We start from the raw sequence: 21,237 nt of genomic DNA on the forward strand, positions 1-21,237 counted from the left end.
AGAGAGAGGGAGAGAGGAAAAGGCGTTTCAAGAAAGACACTGGGAGTAAACATGGCAGAAGGTATGTTGGGAGCTTTTGGGGGGAAGTTATCTCCGGGAATGGTTGAAGTGGCTTTGGAAGGGGTTGGAAGTTGTTGCATTGTTTTAGCTTTTTTTGAGGGGGGGTTCTTCAGCAAAAACCCTGCCCGGTGGCCCCCACCCCCTCCACCCTCATTGTTTAGGGGGAATAGGTTGCCAGCCCCCTTTTGTTTACCTCCCTCTCCCGCTTTCCCTCTCGCTGCGCAGTTTCTGCTTTTCACAGCATTTTGCATGAAAGTGGCAATCTGTGAGGATTACCCAGTTTGAGGGCTAAAAAAAGGATACTGTAACTTGGGTGCTAATTTTGACTCAGGGCAGAACTGAAGACATGGGCTCCGTTTCTAACCAGGAATTCCCAGGTTGAGTAACGAAATGAACTGCATTTTTGCCTTTTTTTTGGTTGACTTTATGAAGTTGCTTTCTGATGCCACTGTGTGTGTGTGTGTGATAGTAGTGAAGCATTTTAAGGCATTGTTCACACACGTGATGTGCATCCCGTGTGTCTTATCAATGAATTAAACGCTCTTCAAAGATTCTGACATCATGCAAAGCTGCAAGAGTTTGCACGACTCGTGATAGTAGAGAAAAGAGAAAGAATGCCCTTTAGTTGCTTTTACTAAATTAGTAATAATCGAAATGAAGCCAAAATGCAGCCGAAGCTTGTACCTCACTTCATTGATTTCTATTGACTGATGATGCAGCAGCGCGAGAGAAAGGGGGGGAAACTTTTCCAGTTTCACTTAAATTACGTTTTTTTTATACAGTATGTGCATTTTAAACACGATCGCATCAATAACAGTACCTAGCCTACAGATTTGTGTTGTTTTTACATACATCTTATCTTTGCAGGCGTGTGCAAGACCGAGGAGGATGAAGGACCGAGCACCGAGGAGGATTCACAGTCTTTTCATGGGGTCGGCGTGTGTAAATGGTTCAACGTCCGCATGGGCTTCGGGTTCCTGTCCATGACCAACCGGGAGGGAGTGCCGCTGGACGAACCGGTCGATGTATTTGTCCATCAGGTAAGATGACTAACACGGTGCACGGTGGCGGAAACTGTGACTATCAGTGTGCGGAAAACCAGCACTGATCTGAACACTGCTATAAGTGTTTCAACTTTTCCGAAATCAAAAATGAAACCAGGAGCGGTGAGATCATACCACCTGTTCTCTATAGGCTACAGATTTTTTTTTTTAAACTTTGCCTTTTTTTCTGACGGTATCTTCGAAACTAGTCAGCAATGACTTATTAGTCATGTAAAAATAATCCGAATACAATCAAATTGGATTTGTTATAGCAAAACTATCATTCAAACAGTAGGCGTGGGTTCCGGCGTGTTTGATTAAAAGTAAAACAAAATGCTATATATTTAACTGGTTTAGATGGGTGTCCTTTTGCAGTGTGGTGGGTGTTTCTCCCTCAGGGGAACACGTGTTGCAGCCAGAGGAGAGCTGCTGCAGGCCTCCCTCGTGGGTTTTTTTAGGGGGGGGGGCTTAATTTAATGTGATGGACAAATAAAAGTGTGGCTGACATCAATGCGTATTATACATGAGGAGAATATAGAGTACAGGGAGCGCTGTGAACTGCTTGAAAACTGGTGTTTTAGGAAAGAGATGTAATTGATCCTGAAGCTATTTAAACAGGGCATTTGTTCACTTCAGTTTTTGTTTGGAGTATAGGGAGTGGGTGTCACATTTTGCAATTTGTCATTGCATCTGTTGACAAACCTGGAGCTTTTTAAATGAGTCATAGGTGGTTTGACCTCAGTGCATAGGAAACCATCTAAACAAGGAGTGCTGGTTACCTATTAAAGGTTAAATATGCTTTTGAAACACACACATTTAAGGCAATATTTATGATTGTGCCTTTTTGTGTTACTTTTTTACAGCATACAGCACAATCACTTCACCTATATCACGAAAGACTTCAATGACTATATGTTTGTGAGAGCTGGAAAAAATTATCATATTTGGATAAATGTAACTGCAGATTTGCAGAAGGTGCTTTCTGTTCATTTCACACTTGGGGTTTTATTTTTTCCTTTGTCAGACTAAAGAGAGAAAACTTCTGGGTTCATCCAGGTTTAAACCTTCCTATATACAACTAGTAAAGTGAGCGGTAGAGAGGTGGGGGATACATCTCCCTCTGACTTCTCATGTGAGTGAGCCCCTCCATTACTGTCTGATAAGATAAAGGCTTAGCATGTGAATGAGAGGAGTCCCCACTAGCTGCTCATTCACCTCAAGGTTCCTGTCATAAAGTGATTAAAGGCTCTTTGCTGTCTGCTCAACCCCCTGTGTGTGTGTGTGGGTGTGGGTGTGGGTGAGTGCATGTGTGAGGGGCACTGTGTTTTATTAGCTTTGGAAAGGAAATTTTTGTTTGAGGTAAATTTCCTTGTTCACATCATGCCACCAATTTCCAATGCCTCATACACTGTAGACATCAAGTGCCATTTCTTTTTTAAGGGTATGATTTCATTTGCCAAAAAAGCATCCATACAAAGACAGTCTATCATCTACATTTTATCCTTATAAGCTTTCATGTTCCACACTTGGTTAAGCTTAGTTTTCAGACTCGAGCTGCTCTAACTGGTTTCTGAGGTTGTATGTTTATGATGATTCAAATAGAGAGATTTCATTGCTCTGTGCAGCCGTTGTAACTGAAATATTGTTTGACTATGCACAGGAAGTAGTCTTCTGATTAATCATAATGCCACTGGGGTTAGAAACTTACAATTTGGTGCTCCAGTAGTTACAGAAAGGTATGTGTGGTTTTAGGTTTAATGCCAACTGCTATTATATGCAGTTTAATTTGAAAACCTTGTGTCTCCATGTCAGGTAAATAAGCTCATTATTGCTTAAAAAGGAACTAGAATTAAGGGAGAAGAGTAGTAACACTCACTGCTTAATCAAAGTAAGAACCTCACACGGCGCTCTCAATTTATCTGCAAGAAATGCGTAACCAATGACTTACTTCCCTTTCTGTCACCAGAAAAGGTAGACACACACACACACGTGTCCGTGATGGATGTATAGGGGTTATGGCAACGTAAAAGGCCTCAGCCCTAAAATTAGTGGCCGCGTGTCAAGGAAAATTAACTCCCAGGGTCCACTGGCCTTTGTGCAGGTGGACAATAGAGCCATGCATCCGAATGAAGCACCCCTCGGCCGTGACCGAGCCCCTCTTTGTCTCAGAAGCAGTCCTGCTTTTGTCCCTCGCTGCTCTGATGTCTTTCTCTGCCTCACTTGGCTTCCAGACACATCCTGGACAGAGTTTACAGTAGACCCCACTAATAAGGCCTACACATCAGATCCTTTAAGTTATAGGCATGTACACTATCTGTGTGTGTGTGTGTGTGTGTGTGTGTGTGTGTGTGTGTGTGTGGATAACCTGATGTGGGCATGTGGCTGCTGAGGGTCCGTTATGGGGGTGGGGAAGGTCACACATGGGAGAGGAAGTGGGTTAACGGTCACCAGGACAGAGAGGCCTGATGGGATTGGGGCTGTGCGGACATCCATGTTGCCACTCAAATGTCATGGCTCACCAAACGTGTTGCTTGGGACTTTGCAGCAGATGCTCAACTATGAGTCACAGGATTAGAGGACGGAGAGATTTGTTTGTTTTTGTTTTAATCATCCCAGACTGCGTTGCTAGTTTGCAGCTCACTATAACTATTACTTGTATCCTTTAATTGATAACCTGTCCCAAAGGATTGTCCCATAGGATTTGGTTTAAAGCAACCCCCAGACAATAAACAGAGTGCTTTGAGAAGCTCTGTTTCATCTCTGGTGGTTTTGGCAAATGCAGGCTGCAGACGGACATTCATAACTGACAAATCGACGTGATGTTACCTTAAAGTGAAATAAAGAAAATAGGATTAATGTCTATCAAAACAAAGCTGCAACATCATGGATCTTCCTTCTTATGCAAACAGTCTTCTATAGATGTGACAAGTTGATCTTACAGTCTCACCAAGGGAATTTTAGAAAGGGGTTTCCCATGTTGTGTTAACCAATCTTTGGGTTTTATCCTCGAAACCGCACCACACCTTCCCTTCCCCTTCATCACTGTTTTCTTTCCTTTGGCATCGGAAATGTTTCTCGCAAGAACATGAACCTCCTCAAAGGTCACTTCAGGTAAACACAGTTTCAGTTTATATGTAGCTAAGTAAGTGGCTCAAAGGGAGATATCAGTCATTTTTGCTTTCCCACAACTTTTATCTTCCACGTCTTTCTGCCAAACAACTATCCAAGGAATGTCACCCTGACCCCCAACCTCCCAGAGAAGCCTTCTCACCCCACCCCCAACCGTAGCCTAACCCCTGCATCCTGCAGTGTAGGGTTAGTGGTGGTGGTCAGTGTGTTAGTGGAGCTTTGTGATGTGGGTGGGAAGAGGGATGGGGTGGGGGCAGCAGTGTGGAATGCTGTTCCTCCAGAGGGGGGGATGGGTTGAAGGTTATCCTCGTCAGGTTTACCACTCAAATACAGCATAAAGACAAAGCAGCATAAAGACAACAGTGCCTTGTAATGCGGCGCAGTTTGAGTTTTAACTGATCTGTTGACTGGGAAGACCAAGCTTTGGGGCTCTTTTTTGTTTTTCAGGTGATTTAAGAATGATCACCAGAAAATACCTTAAGTCCTGTCTGGCTGTGATGGTATCGCAGAGAGAGGAATGAGTGGGGGGTTGTTCTTATGGGTCAAAGTGTCTTCAGGCTCCATGTGAAGGTGATTTGGTCAAAGGTTGTAAAAAATCAAGCTATCACTATCCCACTAGCAACTATCTACTGTATTTCTCCAATGGGGGGAAAAAACGTTAATTTATCCATTTGGTTCTACTTGTTATGTCTTTTAGGCCTTGACAAACCCAAATCACCATAAAACTTGAGTTTCCCAAACATCAAACAAAAAATTTGATGTCAAATCCTTTTCTGTCCTATGTCACTTTTCAGAGCAAGTTGCACATGGAGGGCTTTCGCAGCCTGAAGGAAGGCGAGGCAGTCGAGTTTACCTTCAAGAAGTCCTCAAAGGGCCTGGAGTCGCAGAAAGTCACTGGACCGGGCGGCATCCACTGTGTGGGCAGTGAAAGGAGACCCAAAGGGAAGAAGGTCCAGAAGCGACGTTCAAAGGGAGATAGGTAAGCAGAGATGATCTGGGAAAGAGCAGAAATGACAATAAATGAATGTTAGGAACACTTTTCAGTTTATCTGAAACTTATTTGAAAGTAATCACAGAATTTGTAGATACATGGCATCAGATGATTCACCTTTACATTAGAGGGCCTGAATGTTGAGGCCAGTTTGGATCACATACACAATGCTGTTTTAGTTTCTCCCCATTTTTCTTCCTCTTCCAACCCCCACCTCAAGACCTAGCAAGGGTCATACCAGCAGGCTTGACATGTGACCTGGATCAATAACTGTTTAAATCTGCTGGCCCCTGGTGAATTCACAGCCACTGACTCTCACTGTTCCTAAACCTTCCTAAACCACCAACATAATTTGAATATTGTGGAAAATTAATGTAGAGTTTGTAAATTATTCTAGCACTTTCTCCATTTCATAGATTGAGGGATGTTACTGACTGGGTGATAGTCATTAATAACTGCCACACAAGAATAGATTTTTCTATTTTCATTTGATCTAAACCTTCAAATGATCCTTGAGGAAGTAGTTTTGTGAGTTGTGGTCCTGTGAAAGTTATGAGAAAACTTAATGATCAATCTACTTTTCATCATGAAACATTTTTTCGTAAGATTCAAGGGTTTCTTGCAAAGGCAAAAATATCCCAAGTGAAAGAAAGGAAGAGGGAAGAGCCGAGGGGGCTTGATTTTTGGGTCATTCTTTGAATATCAATATAGCATGGGGTTAGAGGTGTATCAACTTCACCCCCCTGTCAGTTGTGATTAGAGCCAGAGAGTAGTCAGTGTGAGAACAGAGATCATTACCGCCTCAAAGAGTCCTGGGAGGCCCGCTGTGGCTCAATAATTCTCCCTAGACCACACTGATCCATGGATAAGATCGTTCCCCTCTAGCGCATTTCATTATGTAACGCTGCATGGTGTTCCATCGGTTCATGTTTGATTGATTGATCATATTTATAGCCAATAGTTAAGATATCATTAGAACAGTAAGGAGTCCAGTTCTGGGTTCCTGTTCTGCCACCAGCTGTTTTTCAGTCTATGTTTTATAGACCACCTTTGTGAGTGTGTGTATATATATGGCTGAGGGTGGGGAAAAAGCCCCTGTCCATTTAATTGATAACAGATGTAAGAGCCTGGGCAAGGGGGTGAAAGGTCACTGTTGTCATGGCGACAGTGTATGAGTAAATGCAAGAGGGCTGGGGGCTGGGATGGGATTGGGGGTTAGAGAAGTGAGGAGAGGGCGGGGAGGGCAAGGTTCAGAGGTCATTACTGCAGTTTTTTTAGACAAAGGGACCACTTCCCCTTCCCTCCGCTTGCCTCCTCATGGCCGCTGATGTAGGGACCTTTCTGTGATGTGACGGTATAGACCTTGACACCACCTTTAACGGCCACACTGACCCCACGGCAGCCGCCCTGTCCAAACGTCATCTGCTGTTACAATGGTGGCAGGGGGTCCACAGTGGCACAGAGTGACCGCCCCACGCCCACTACCCATCTGTCTTTCGCCCCTGCACGCGTGGCCATTCTATAGATTATGTTTGAACAGAGGTGGCCGATGGCACCCGTGATGGCTCCTGCTGACCCCTCATGGTGCTCATTTATAAAGTTCAATGCCGATGAAACGGATGTCTTACTTTGATACAATAGAGTCCAACGGGAAGCTTTTGGCAGTGACAAACTGACAAATAGGACAAGCTGTTCATGATACACTGAGATAATATGAGTCATGGTGACCTAACAGGTCTATGGAAAAAAAGGATCCCTACTAGTTGAACAGTGAAACCTTCTGTTGTCCAGTAAGAACACTGGTGTTTTGGCTGTAATTTCTGACCATCTGAGGAACTATGTTTTGAGATGTTCTGACCTGGTTTGCGCTTTCAAACAGCAACTTGGTGTGACCTGGAATGCCCCTGCAAGATTAATAACCAAATGCAAACTCAAGTCATTTTAGGTAAATGTTGCCATCTAGTGGCAAACAGCTGCAACTTAAAGTCCCTGTCAATTCTAATGTGCTTTAGTTAATGGTGGGCCTCTTCAAATGTTTAACCATCACCATGCAGAATTATTGATGTGATGAGTTTCACACTGGAAGTATCTTTCTTCAACTGATGAAGGAGAAAATATTTCTGTGGTCATGATTATTTCAAGATATGTAGGCACAAGTATGGATTTGCAACATCATAACCACCAGCCAATCAGGGTTCAATTTACAATATGGCAAGGGACTTTTTCAGTGAGGTGGCATGTGTCTTATGTCCTGAGGTAACGTTTCAATTTTGAGGATTTATTTATTTAACCAATTAATTGGACCTTTTTTGTCAAACAAAATGCAATAGACACAATGTCGCAAAACATTATGCTTTTCTTTGACCTCATACATTTCTAGAGTGGATCTTTCAAGCTGTTATAATAAATATATAAGCCTACTTCAATATATTTAAGAATGGATCACAAGGTTACTTTTAGGCAATATAAATAGCGTCACTTGTTACAAACTTTATTTGTCACTCTTTAAAACAGGGTTGCACAACAAAACTACACAAGAAAAACAGAAAAACAAAAAAGTGGTGCATTCTTATAGTTTTTGAATTTGCATCAGGAGGAATGTTCTCTGGGCAGATGATACAGCTGGCATTTTTACATTAAAAATTCAACATCAGTTTGATGCTGCCCATCAATTTTTGATTATGTTTGAACACAAAGCATAACTGATGTAAACAGAGTCCACTTCCCCTCATCCCACTGAAGTCCTGCTGGTGGTCGACAGTCCTTTATCAAACAACTGGCCAATCTTGAAACTCACGATGAAGGCAGCATAACAGTCTCCAATCTCTTGTTACTGAGTTAGTCTGAGTCTGACTTCATCTATTATACAAAAGCTTGTGTCCAAGCTGGGCTAGCCTATCTCCTAACCAGGCTCTCTTTCCTCTTTTCCTGGAGTGGTCACAGCACCCTCAGTGGCGACTGGTCTAGCACGACGGTCATAAGATGTCATTGGTACTGGTCATCTCAAGGCCCACTGGCCAAAAACTCATCCCTGCCCCTCCATCTCTGATGTTAATGATTGTATTCCCGTCATAGGCCATACATGCTCCATTAACAAAAGGTGAAAACACATCAAATCCAAGCATAATGTATAGAAATAGGCCGCAAAATCAGCATGCACCACTGCTGCCACAAAGAATTATCTGCAGTTTCCCTCAGCTCTTTGGAGATTTTCATTGTCTTTCAGCTCATTGTTTTGGTTTTCTGGTCTGGATCAGCGCTTTTACTACTCTCAGTGTTGTTTATGACCGCTGCAGGCAGCAGTCTTTGAGTTTAAAAAGTGATGCCATGCCACCTTCCCAACAACGACAGACAGACAGAGGTAGTGAGGCAGCTGTCGAGCATAGCTGAGCGTTGTGCAGAGCTAGATATTTCCTTCAAGAATAAATGGAGGCTAAAAAAGAGTTAAGAAGAGAGTGAATATTGGACTTGCATTTGGTGGCCAGAAACATGACTCTTATTAATTAATAATGTTGCTCTGCTTGTTGTGAAATTGCATGATCAAGAACACATTACATGTGAATAAATCCTCTCGACTCTTGTAGGTGCTACAACTGTGGAGGCCTGGACCATCATGCCAAAGAGTGCAAGTTACCACCCCAGCCCAAGAAGTGCCATTTCTGCCAGAGCATTGACCACATGGTTGCCAACTGTCCAATCAAAGCACAACAGTCCTCACCAGGTTCTCAGGGAAAACCATCCCCCTCGAAAGGAGACAAAGAAGAGCACAGCCCCTCGGCACCGCCTCCCGAGACCTCCGATTAAGCCGGAAATTGGGCAAAGCTGATCCTGGGGAAGCACAGAGGCCAATCAAACTGCTTTGATGGAGAGATGCGATACAGAGATCCCCTTCATCCCGTTGAAGCTGCTTTTGGAACTACCTCAGGTTAAAAAAATGCTGATGAAGAATGTTGCTGATATTTTTTTTTTGTTTGTTTTCAGTTGGTGTAACACTCAGGAATACTGCTGTATAATTGCACTCAGGATGCTTTCTAAATGTTTGAATCACTGCTGTTGTTTCAAGGGATTGAGATTGTAGTGAGTAATGCCATATTACGGATTATCTTGATGAGTTTTTGTAGAATCTGCCTTTTCTTTTCTATGGTACATTGACCCTCTCAAGGGTATTGTACTTCTTGGGTTTTTACATAATACTCAATGTGTTTAGTATAGAGCTACACTTTTGCTGCCTTACCATTTAGTCCCTTTTCTGACTGTTACACCTCACTATCCCACAAGGCAGATGCGTGACAGTTGGTACCTCTGTAATGAATGTTAGTTTGCATATCGCATGGGGAGCGGGAGGGTTCATGAAAACACATGGGACGGGTTTTAGGGTATAGCTATAGGCAATGTATTGGCATACGCCAATATTGCAATTGACCATCCAGTTTTCCTGGGGCCAAATGAATGTCAGACCAGAAGTGGTTTCCAGCTTTTGGTCAGTTATTTTTTTGTTGTTTCATTATTTTCATCTATCTTTTGACAGTTTTGCTGACTGTTTAAAGGTGAACAGTCTACCTCATTGGTGCATGTTTGGTCTGCTACTAAAACTGTTGTTCTAACTGCTGATGGTAAACCAAATATTCTCAGAATACAGCTTTGGAGATTGAGATTTAAATTGGGATTGAATCAAATCCTTTTTGCACTACAGTATTTACACAGCATTGCCATTAGTTGGAATAGATCCCATTTATCACTGCCTGATCAGGAAAATTTGCCTGAAAAGGAGAAATTGTCAGACGCATTCCCTCCAATTCTGATGTCAGAAATGTGTGGAGAAACATGTTTTAAAAGCTTGTCAACCAACCAACAAGCACTTCAGCATACTGTTGAACCTCTCATAAAACCCAATAGCCATGAAAAATGACGGCATTGTACATTTCTGCAAACCCTGGATATGTTACAGTTGCACATTTTTATGGAGCTGATACAGTTAAACTTAAGGTTTCAACAATGCTGTGGATTATGTTTGGGCACAAGAACCATCAGATATGGCAAGGAAAAGTGCACAAAACTTGATGCCATTATTCCAACAGGAAGAGCAACACTTTTTGTGCCTAAAAAGCCACTGGAAACAGCAATTACTTACTAAATCACATCAGCTTTGGTGTGCGTTGGTCTCGAAAAGTGATCTACCATTTGGCAGGACCCAATGCATCTTGCTTAGGTGGCATACTTAAGATGACAAAGTCAGCTTATGTACCACGTCACCTTAGGAATGTTGATATATAATATGTTTGAAATGAGACAATGTTACATATTAATGGTTTGCAGAAATGTACAATCACAACATTTTCTCCAGGCAACTGGGCTGAACCACACTCCAGCTGGATGTGATAAGTTGCACTTGGCTACATCACAGCTGCTCAGTGCTGAAAAACATGTTGCCACCACTTTTTGGCAGGAAAATTTCAATTATCAAAATGGGTATATTGAAAGTTTGAAATGTCACTCAGAGAGGGCAGCAAACGTGCTTTTCTGCCAGGTGTGAAATCCCTATTAGAGTTTTCTGTGAGCTTACCATCTACCATATATTCTCATTTTATTGGCTGCTGTGTGAAATACTGCTGCTTTATAATTACCTCAACTTGGATTTGATAGTATTTCAACTAACATGATACTAAACCCAAAACATTACTTTTAATAAGATACTTGACCTGGACTGAGTTACTGAGGGGTCCAGCTAGCTCTCCTCTTGATACTTGAATATAACAAGGCAGAATCAGATATGATGTTGCCAGTGAGAAGGCTGGTGTTTTTGTTTATATCCAGTGTGATCCATTTCTAGGTAGTTATTTAAGACATTACCTCCCTATAACCCTTAGTAGGGTAATAGTTCAGGAACACCAAGCCTGCACGGAGGAGCATGTAGAACTAGCTAGCTAATCAGCATTTTACTCCCGTTTTACAGGAGAAGCTGAAACGGCTTTTACACCCAATTAATATATATGTAAAATTATTCTAAAGCTTTTTTAAAAAAAAATCATACTTCTTATTTATTTTCATCCAAGAGTGCTGCCGCTTCTTCTTCTGCTCCTGTTGAAGCCTCTCAGCAATGAATGTTCAAAGACACATCAAAACATTCAAAGCTAAATATGACATGAGAATATATTTGGTTAACACATTTTTAACATCAAGGTACTCATATTACTTTGTACATATGTGCTTGATAAATCAATGTCACTGTCCTTAACAATAATTCAATGCAGTATGAATACAGTGTGACAGTAATATATTCCAACATATTAGTAAAAATATACAGTATGTACTGTACAGGGACATAGTGTTATGAGGACTGACGTAAACTGTGAGTTTATTTTTATTTCTTTTGTTTTTTATTTTTAGTTTTTTGCCTTGAATGATTTCTTTTTTACTCTTTATTTTTGTACACAGTGAGACTTTCAGAAGACAGACTCATTGTTGATCTTATCTATCTATGCCAAAACCAATGCAATGTTACTCTGCACTCATCATGTGTAAGATGCATTAACTTTTTAAAAAAAAAATATTCAGTTTAATCTCTTTATGAATATATGTTCAATATTTTATATTATATTTTTTTAGATTTTCATATACCATAAACAGTCCGTCACCAGTTAGGGAAAAAAACTCCACTCTTAGGCTCATCTCAGGAATTGCCAGTCTGAAATCTCAGGGAATACATCAGATTGATTGGAAGGAGTCGAGGAGTGTTTATTCCGAACAAAGTAGGGACTGAATGTTCATCCACATGATGTGAAGTGTAGGACAAGGATGCCAAAGTAAAATGGGTTTGGGAATATCTTTGTGTTTTGATTGTGGTGAGAAAAAAGCAATGATTACAAATGATGTGTAACAGTTGAAATTCACAAGCTTTTTGACTACTTTGTCGACTTTCCATGCACCCAGTGTGATGATGTTCTTTATATTTTCGGCCTCTTTGACAGAACTTTGCCATGATATGAAGAAATGTTCCACTATTGTTGTTTTTGTTTTTTTTTTTTTCCTCTATAATCGTTGTAGATGGGGATGTAGTAGAATATTGTTAAAGGAAGTGGGGCGAGTAGGACATAATCCAGGGTTGTCTCATCTCAACACAGGGCCCATTCGAAGTGTTTCAGACTATCAATGCTTTTGACAAAAAGAATGTGTCATGGATGACTTAACGGCCAAATATTGCTTCATACTCTGCTGATAGGTGGTGTTTATATAAATGTAATAATTGATTTTTTAAAAAAAACTGTTGTGATGATTCTTCTCAGGACATGAAATGATGGAAAGATTGTTAAAGTGCTCTGATCAGATGGGATGGTTTACTTTTCTGTGTATTTTTATGTTGAGTTTACCACTTACGATTGCAGTGACAGAATATCCTGTAACTTGAACACTTTCCTTTCTCTGCATTTAAAAAAGCGACATACATGGATCAATTTCTTTGATTAACTTTCTCCAAACCACTGACTAACTCAACTGTCAAACCTTAAATTGTATATGGCACCCACTGTTTAGATAAAGGTTGAATTAAAGTACTGTATTGTGATGTTTGCAATATTGTGCTGTACTTGTTGATGTTTTCAAAGTATCATTTGAAAACTAAAGTCCATGAAAAACATTCTGATTGCAACAAATCTGTTTGACCCCTCAGTGGTGTGTTATTGTGATTTGATTGTCAGGTGTTAGATGGGTCCTTATATATATATACCTTGAAAACTCAAGGACTCTTAAGACTGTGTGCTCAGGGCAACATTTGAAGCACGTCAAAGAATGTATTAATGTTTACTGCCATAAAACTACATGTATCTTGATCCATCTTATCTTGATTTAATGGCTAGTTTGTCAATGATGAGCAGCATGTAGACTTTTCAAAGTATTTCTGTGATGATGTTTCTATATGGAAAGATCTGCTCCATTTCCTAGTAAATATGTCAATATTCATGTGTCCCTTTTGCCTCATTTTTTCTTCTTACAACAAAGATTTTAAACAACTAACAACTACATGCATTTAAAATCTTACTAAAGTAAATGTGCATATGTGGACTATTATCATCAAGGTGAACTGTAACATCCAAAGTGAAAGTATTCGTTGTGCCGGATATCTCCTTACAAAGGACGATATACTGGCCAAATGGATCTGTGTAATACCTGATAACAGAAATATTTTTGTTTCTTAATGGTTTATGATCAATCTATTCAGTCTTAATGAATTAAATTTTGACACTAATAGAGGCATTTGTTACAACATACGGTAGGCCGTATAACAAAATGGTACCCAATATTTTAATGATGTAGCAGGTTAAAGTGCAGCTTATTTTAACATTTTTATATTATTATTTTATATTGTGTTGGGAAAGTTATTCCACCACTGAAACCACCACTACAGAGTTTTAATTGCTGAAATTTGACATAGCTATATGTCAGGATAGTGAGTAACTTTAACTTTACAATGTGAGACTTTGCCCTTTTCTGCTTTAATATATCAAAATTTATATCATACATATTATCTTTGGTTTTGGACTGTTATTCTAACAAGACAGAGACGCAGAGCACTGCTCATTTTTTTTTAGTAAAAGATTAATAATGTTGAATGTGTTTGGTGTCCAAATGTCAATAATATGCATCCTTGGTTCCCCACCAATGCACCCACCAATAGTGAAGTAGATCGGATGAACGGTTATTGAGATATGCAAAGGACACATACACATACAAGATTCCGTGCTTGATAGTTTACTATTTTTTATGGAAAAGTCTGCTTTTCATTCAAAAGAATCCATTTTATGTGACTAAGTGACTCAACACCAATAACAAATAATATTGCACAAGACACAAAGGACACACACCTTAATAATGGATTTTAGTACTTATTCTATTCTATATAAATATTTGTATATGTCAGGCAATCTTGTTTCAAACAATACCGACAGGGTTAAAGTCTATATTATTTTCAGTATATCCATGCCAATTAAATTACTTGGCATATACAGTAGAAAATCTCACTTACATTATGTACCATTAATCGGTTAACCGGCAAAAATATCACTGACCAGGGATGCATGTCGGTCTTAAGATCAATTTTGCTACTCTTCAGTAGAGTGTGAGCACATTGCTGTACCAAACAAATCTAGATGAAATATTCATTCATTCACTCATTATAAGGGGTGGGATTGACTATGTTTTTTACTTCTTTTCAAATATTTGAAGCGAGTCATTTTGAATTAAACACTTCTTTTGCTTTATGTTTTTTCATTGTTGTAAACATTACTTTGCTTTTTGTCGGTCTGTTTTTGTTCAATATTTCTTTATTTCCTTTTTTACATGTTTGAAATAAAATAACAATCAACAAAAAAATAAATCAATGCTACACTGGCTAGCAAGCCACCGCCACTCTGAACTGTGCACTACACCTGCACATTCGTGGCCGACCCATGATGGAGGGATGGAGTTGTTACAGAAACATTGTTCCCACCATTTAATCTCCACTCAGGTCACCCCAGACAGCAAGCGGCTCACTTGACTGCAAAACCCCTCTACAATCCACAGCTCTGTCAGCACAGCTAGTGGTGCATATCCCTATAAGAAATGTAGCACTTCAGACAATGAACATCCATATCAGCAACCTTGCTCAGCTCCTTGGAGATCATCTATGTTGTAGATGTACAGTGCTTTTGCAGGATGAGTAAAACGCAATATTCCAAGAGTCCCTCAAATCCCTGGGAACATCCTGAGATGTATCAGAGGGATTATACAGCGACATGGAATAATTTCTCTACCGGAATTATGCACCATCATCTAACATCTGTGATGTCAATGATCTGCGTTACCTGCTCTTCTGCACCGAAAGGGTTTCACTGGAGTCCAGCCTACTTCCGCCTCGCAGGGACTGCTTACAGCTGCATATACAGTGTGCCAAGTACGAGACAGCAGTCTGGAAGCACTGCCTGGAAGAGTAACCAGACATGCCAGAGTTAAAAAGACATTACTGGACAACTGATGATTAAGAAAATACAGTAAATAAATGTTTATCATTTTTCTCTAGTAATAAAATTGCATAAATATGTAATGTAATGTAATATAATGTATAATGTATAATGTAATGTAATTGTAATGTAATTTCTAGACTCACTGCAAAGGATGAGAAATATTTTCCATTTATACTTACAGGTATGCTGATGTTAGATTGGATGCAGGAATCTTTCACACCAATGGTCATCCTGGAAGTTATGACCTTACGGTGCGTACAGACCAGCAAGCTTCCAGACTGCTCCTGCCCTGCTCCTGCCCTGCTGCAATCAGAGGGAAGAGGAGGAAGCAGAAGTTGTCATGAAACTGGTTACTATGGCAATAATAATGATGATTAAGAGGAGTACAGGGCATGTTTTCACACATACACACAAAGACCTGCTAAATTTTGGATGCTCTGCTGCAACCACTGCAAATGTTCAGTCACTTGACAGATCTATGTGCTGATAATGATAAATAAACAGAATATGAATACTCAAGAATGGATATTACTTTGACAGTATAATATGGATTTTTGTTGTGATGATGATTATGATAATTATGATTTTGATGATGACTGAGAGAGGTTGAAAGAGGTTGTTTTATTATTTTCTATGTTCTACACATATCAGGTGACAAAACTTTTTTCATTCTTTGGATCAACAATTTGTGTAATTGAGTGTTGATTACTATGACTAAGGATAGCATTTGAAAGGCTTATCATGTCAAAATATCACCGACAGATAAAAAAAAAAAAAAACTATTTCAAAATACCAGACATGAATTTGACACCTTGATTGGTAGAGGAAATTCTGGTTGGGTGCTCTAACGTGACTTTCTGCCTGGCTGGATCTGCTCTGTGCAGCTGCATTTGACACAGCGCTGCAGCAGCAGCGTGTCCACAGCATCTGAATAGTAATACTTATTTTTCAAAACGCACCATAGTTTGTTTTTCATCCCTCTTCAAACCGCCTACTGGACTTACTCCACATTTAACTACATTTACACATGGATGTAGTCCATTCTGATAGATTTATGTACCTGAGAGGATAACCTACTCCACCTAAATGAATGACCTACCCCACCTTTAACTACATTTATTATAGACACATGTCACCCCGCTGCTAATTTCTCTTCACTGGCTTCCAGTGGCAGCCAGAATCAAATTCAAAGCACTTCTCTTGGCTTACAAAACAATCACAAGACCTGCTCCAGCCTACCTGGAATCCCTGATCCAGGTCTACTCTCCTTCTCGCCCACTACGCTCTGCATGCGAAAGACGCCTGGTGCTTCCAGCCCAGCACGGCTCTAAATCTCTAGCCAGACTCTTCTCTTCTGTTGTTCCCAAATGGTGGAACAAACTTCCAAACTCTGTGCGTTCTGCTGAGTCCCTTTCTACTTTTAAGAGACAATTGAAAACTCAATTGTTCCGAGAACATCTAGGCACTTAACCTGACTCTTCTCCTCTTTGCCCTTTGGGGTAAATTAAGTCAGATGGTCCAAAACCCAGCACCTAATGATTAACAAAGTTGTGTGATGTTGTATGTTGACTGTCATCGTAAGTAGTGATACTGAGATTGTTGAATCTCAGATGCTGAGATCGCTACTGGTTATTACTTTGGTTTCCAAAAAAAAAAAAAAAAAATGGGGGGGGGGGGGGGGGCTGTGGGGCACTTCTTCTGCCACTAGACGGCAATACCTGTGACCAATCACACCTGAAGCACTTTTTGCACTTACTAAGGGTTTTTTCCTTAAGTCTAAATTCTTGCTTGTGTTGTACGTCGCTTTGGGTAAAAGCGTCTGCTAAATGAAATTGTAGAATTGTAGAATTATTAAGGAAGTAGGCCATTGTGATAGATATTTGGACCTGTCCCAATGACCTACACCACCTGCCAGAAAAACGTCACGGTCTGTCCGATACATTACTCGAAGTAAAATACCAAAGAAACAACAAATTCCTCTTTTTCTCTCCCTGAAGTACTTTACCATGCTTCTAGATAAAAGCAAATTACCGTTTTTTTCCACCAGGGGCGCTTTTCTCTGTTTATATTCTCAATGACACAACCCCACCAAATCCAACATGGCCGCACAGTAACAGGATTGCTATCAAAACTCGCAGTTAAAATAACAAATATCATTGCATAGTGGGGCTATTTTTTATAGTTTGAAGCGAACTCTTCAGTCGCTATGTGGCTGCCATTTCACACAGTGTGTTTGAGAGGCCAGGCTCCCTGCAGAAGAAGCGTCGCTGCTGGTTTTTTAAGGCGCTCAGGGCTCAGGGATCATGCTAACGTGTCTCTCTTCAGTCTTTCTGCTGGACTTGCAGCACCAACATGCAAGGCTCTTCTGTTCAGAAAACACGGAGACCCCTCTCAAGTTGTTCAGTAAGAGTTTGTCTGAATAAACATTCAAAATATTGTTTATTTGCCCCCTTGTGACCACGCAAATGCAAAGTTTCAGTTAATGTGAGGCTAAAGACGCTCTTTAACGGAGACGGGGCGGTTAACCACACAAACATTTGCAGTGGCAGCCAGTTAGTCTTCATTCATTAAGTTTTTAATCTTGTGACACTGAAAAAATACTGAATTACACGTGAAAATCACGAGTCTCACCTGTCGCTTGTAAACACTGTGTCGAGTGCGACGTCTTCTTCTCTTTATTGTGGTGCGCCAAGCAGCACTGGGCTCATTACAGCCCCTTGAGGTCGGAGGGCAAAAAACACCCACCGTTATCAGCATTTTTGAAAAAAAAAAAAAAAAAAACATTTCAAAAGACTGGAAGAGTTGCACAATTGAATAATTTCATCAGCATTTAAGTAAACAAAAGTCTAAACCAAATAAGCTGCTTGGCTCATAAAGATTTGTAGACTACTTGCTCAATAATACAGAATATAGGGGAAATCTTTACTTGGGAGGTCAGATTTTATTGGCTTCTGGCACCACTGAGACATTTTCATGAGAATGAAGGGGGCCTTGGTCACTGTATCAAGTTATCTGTCTACATCCATACATTTGACACAGCATGAAGTCTGTTTCACATTCTTTATTGTCTGCTTTGAGTATTACTTTTTTTTTTTTCTTCAGTTTTTTGTGTCCAATATTACTTTGGTCAAACTTTTCATACCTGTTTGCATCTTGATAAACACAAGGGACAACCTGGGCACATTTATCTGTTACTAGATAAAGTCTGAAGTCTGAAGTTTTTTTTTTTTGGTTGTCAGGTTGGAGGATGTAGACCTACCTACCATAGGTGCAAAGGATGTCCTGGTTAAAATGTTGGCAGCTCCAATTAACCCATCTGACATCAACATGATTCAAGGTATTTGGTTCAGTAGCCACCCATAAACTAGACAGCACCCATACTTTTGGCTTATTTGGATAATGCTTTACCAACAGGAACAAAACAGTAAATAAACCCAACACAGAATTCATTTTGGTAAGGTTTTCAGATCAGTCACTTATCTAACTATGTGTTCTCAGGTACTTATGCTATCCTGCCTGACCTCCCAGCTGTTGGGGGCAACGAGGGAGTGGCCCAGATTGTAGAGGTGGGCAGCCAGGTGAAGACCCTCAAAACAGGAGACTGGGTCATTCCAAAAGACGCCGGTCTAGGTTAATAACAGCTTGAATTACATAAATGAGTCAACAGGACCACAGTTACGTCTCTTAAAGCACAAGTTTTTGTTCATTCGTGTGAGCAGGGACGTGGAGGACAGACGCAGTGCTAGCAGAAGACGATGTCATCTCACTGCCAAATGACATTCCCTTACTGTCTGCTGCCACACTGGGGGTGAATCCCTGCACTGCCTTCAGGATGCTCTCTGACTTTGAAGATCTCAAGCCAGGTAATCATTTACAAATTTACAACCAATACATGGAATGATTCTTTATATTCTACTAATGTTCCACTTTCTAAAGAAAATGTTGGCCAAATTGCATTTTTGGTCAGCATGCATGTTTCAAAAGACCTCCAAAGCACAGGCGACTTTAAGAAGTAGTCCTTACTTTGGTAAGTGAATTTAAAGCCACTGCCTTGGTCAGGTTTATGGGCTGGTATACAAAGGAATCCTGCACTTTTAAAGGCAGTAATACATCAAGCCAACATCTGAGAACTAGAGGCAACAAAACAAACACATGATGGAAACAACACGACCAATTTATGATTTGAGGATCTCTAAAAACATGACATTTTGTGCAGTAATTTTAACCATTATGTTACAGTTTCCCTCAACCTGCTGTTCTTGCAGGTGATTCTGTGATCCAGAACGCAGCCAACAGTGGAGTTGGGCAGGCTGTAATACAGATTGCTTCTGCGAGGGGAATAAACAGTATCAACATCATTAGAGACAGGTGAAGTCAAGTACATAATTCTTTTTAAGAGGCTAAACTTTTCAGTCTTAATCAATGGCTCAGGTAATCAGTGAAGAGAGAGACTTTTTTTTAAAGAATTTATGACTGTAATGAATTTCTTCATTGTTTCTTCCTTTTCAAAGGCCAGAGTTCACACAGCTCAGTGATAGGCTGAAGGCCATGGGAGCAACTCATGTGATCAAAGAAGAGTCACTGAGGCGGCCTGAGATGAAGGAGCTGTTCAAGGTCTGTGGGCCTGAAGACAGCTTAAAAAATATGATAATGTGGCTTTGGCATTTGGTGAATAAACACAGCCCTAATATAATTGTTTTTTTCTTTTAAAAAGACCTGTCCAAAGCCTAAACTTGCACTAAATGGAGTCGGAGGCAAGAGTGCAACAGAACTGCTCCGTCATCTACAGTGAGGAGTCATCTTTGTTGACATGATCTAACGTTGTAAACTGAAGACAAAATATGATCATAAAATGTTGAAATTTCCTTTGCATTCCAGGTATGGAGGATCTATGGTGACGTATGGAGGGATGGCCAAACAGCCAGTTACTGTCCCTGTGGTAAGATGAAACCTCCTACGGCCTCCCAGATTTAATATTTCACTTCACAGGAAGATGTTTTCCTCAATACACCCACTAAACGTTTTCTCTCCAGAGTGCTCTTATTTTCAAAGATGTTAAGGTTCGGGGATTCTGGGTCACACAGTGGAAGAGAGATCACTCAAGCGGTAAGTTGACATGTACCTTCTTCTTTCAACAAATAAATGTCTTAAATTGAATGAAATGAGATATTAAACTGACTTTCTCCTTAGATGGAAGGGCATTTAGAGCCATGCTGGATGAACTCTGCCACCTCATCCGGCAGGGAAAGCTGACGGCTCCAGCCTGCAGCGAGGTGGGCCTCCAAGCCTACAGCAGAGCTCTGGATGCAGCTATGCAGCCTTTCACTTCAGCTAAACAAGTCCTGATCATGTGAATGGATTCATCAACTACTGACCAAAGTATATGAATTGACGTGTGACCCCAGGAGTGCCACATTATTGTTAATCAAATACACTGCTGAAGCACATACTCAATAAATGTGCCTTCACAGCCAGCTCAAAGTCCAACATCTGTCATTTTATGAGTTCTGCTAAGTTTACTGACTGTAATTGGGAAGTCATTACATCCAGATTTTGCAGCTTTATCTGATATGTTTAGTAACAGGTTGCACTGGTTTCATGTTATAGGGGCATGAGTCAATGTAATTGACAGTAATCACTTTTGCAATCATATTAATACATCCATTACATTGATTCTTGTTGCTAAAGTAACATTCAACCAATGAACAACAATTTTAGCTATTATTGGTTTCATTAAATAGATAGAGTTTGACAGAAAATAGAAACATTTGACAAAAGTCTGAATTTGATTTAGAACATCACAGGAGACTGATATATACTTAAGCCTCTTGAGCCAAATTACTACCACCTCATTGTTTTTCTGTTTACTGGAAACAAAGTATTCAACCAGCTTCAATAAACCATGGTTGAAAGGCCACACAAAAGATTGCTGAAGCCAAAGGTTGTTTTTTTTACCTGCGTTAGTATATGCATGACTCATCTAAATTAGAGATGTCTACAATATAAAATATAAAAA

At 40.3% G+C, this 21,237-nt stretch overlaps 3 protein-coding genes across 3 annotated transcripts in view; 2 read left to right on the top strand and 1 right to left on the bottom strand.

Annotated features, from left to right (window-relative positions):
- The window catches only part of LOC121945163 (glycoprotein endo-alpha-1,2-mannosidase-like protein), a 48,875-nt gene extending 30,991 nt beyond the window's left edge, over positions 1-17,884 (bottom strand). Inside the window, exons 1-4 of the transcript XR_006105947.1 lie at positions 17,853-17,884; positions 15,401-15,524; positions 15,063-15,179; positions 5,086-5,226 (exon numbers count right to left, since the gene is read on the bottom strand). The gene's annotated coding sequence lies outside the window, so the exon portion shown is untranslated. The remainder of the gene's footprint in view (positions 1-5,085; positions 5,227-15,062; positions 15,180-15,400; positions 15,525-17,852) is intronic.
- lin28aa (lin-28 homolog Aa) lies at positions 352-9,027 on the top strand. Its single transcript, XM_042489199.1, has 4 exons — positions 352-437; positions 928-1,100; positions 5,027-5,211; positions 8,808-9,027. The coding sequence occupies exons 1-4, from the start codon at positions 407-409 to the stop codon at positions 9,025-9,027; spliced, it is 609 nt and encodes a 202-aa protein (XP_042345133.1). The 5' UTR covers positions 352-406.
- On the top strand, positions 17,323-21,165 carry mecr (mitochondrial trans-2-enoyl-CoA reductase). Its single transcript, XM_042489196.1, has 10 exons — positions 17,323-17,624; positions 18,461-18,558; positions 18,720-18,851; positions 18,941-19,084; positions 19,487-19,589; positions 19,733-19,835; positions 19,936-20,009; positions 20,100-20,160; positions 20,255-20,327; positions 20,412-21,165. The coding sequence occupies exons 1-10, from the start codon at positions 17,428-17,430 to the stop codon at positions 20,573-20,575; spliced, it is 1,149 nt and encodes a 382-aa protein (XP_042345130.1). The 5' UTR covers positions 17,323-17,427; the 3' UTR covers positions 20,576-21,165.
- The last annotated feature ends 72 nt before the right edge of the window (positions 21,166-21,237 follow it).

Source organism: Plectropomus leopardus, chromosome 7 (assembly GCF_008729295.1).
Source record: "Plectropomus leopardus isolate mb chromosome 7, YSFRI_Pleo_2.0, whole genome shotgun sequence".
Lineage (NCBI taxonomy): Eukaryota > Metazoa > Chordata > Actinopteri > Perciformes > Serranidae > Plectropomus > Plectropomus leopardus.

Coding starts and splice junctions, on each gene's coding strand:
- lin28aa (XM_042489199.1), top strand. CDS start 407: ATGGGCTCCGTTTCTAACCAGGAATTCCCAG. Junction 438..927: donor TTCTAACCAGGAATTCCCAG/GTTGAGTAACGA, acceptor TTATCTTTGCAG/GCGTGTGCAAGACCGAGGAG. Junction 5,212..8,807: donor CGACGTTCAAAGGGAGATAG/GTAAGCAGAGAT, acceptor CGACTCTTGTAG/GTGCTACAACTGTGGAGGCC.
- mecr (XM_042489196.1), top strand. CDS start 17,428: ATGTGGCTGCCATTTCACACAGTGTGTTTGAGAGGCCAGGCTCCCTGC. Junction 17,625..18,460: donor GACCCCTCTCAAGTTGTTCA/GTAAGAGTTTGT, acceptor TTTGGTTGTCAG/GTTGGAGGATGTAGACCTAC. Junction 18,852..18,940: donor TCCAAAAGACGCCGGTCTAG/GTTAATAACAGC, acceptor TCGTGTGAGCAG/GGACGTGGAGGACAGACGCA.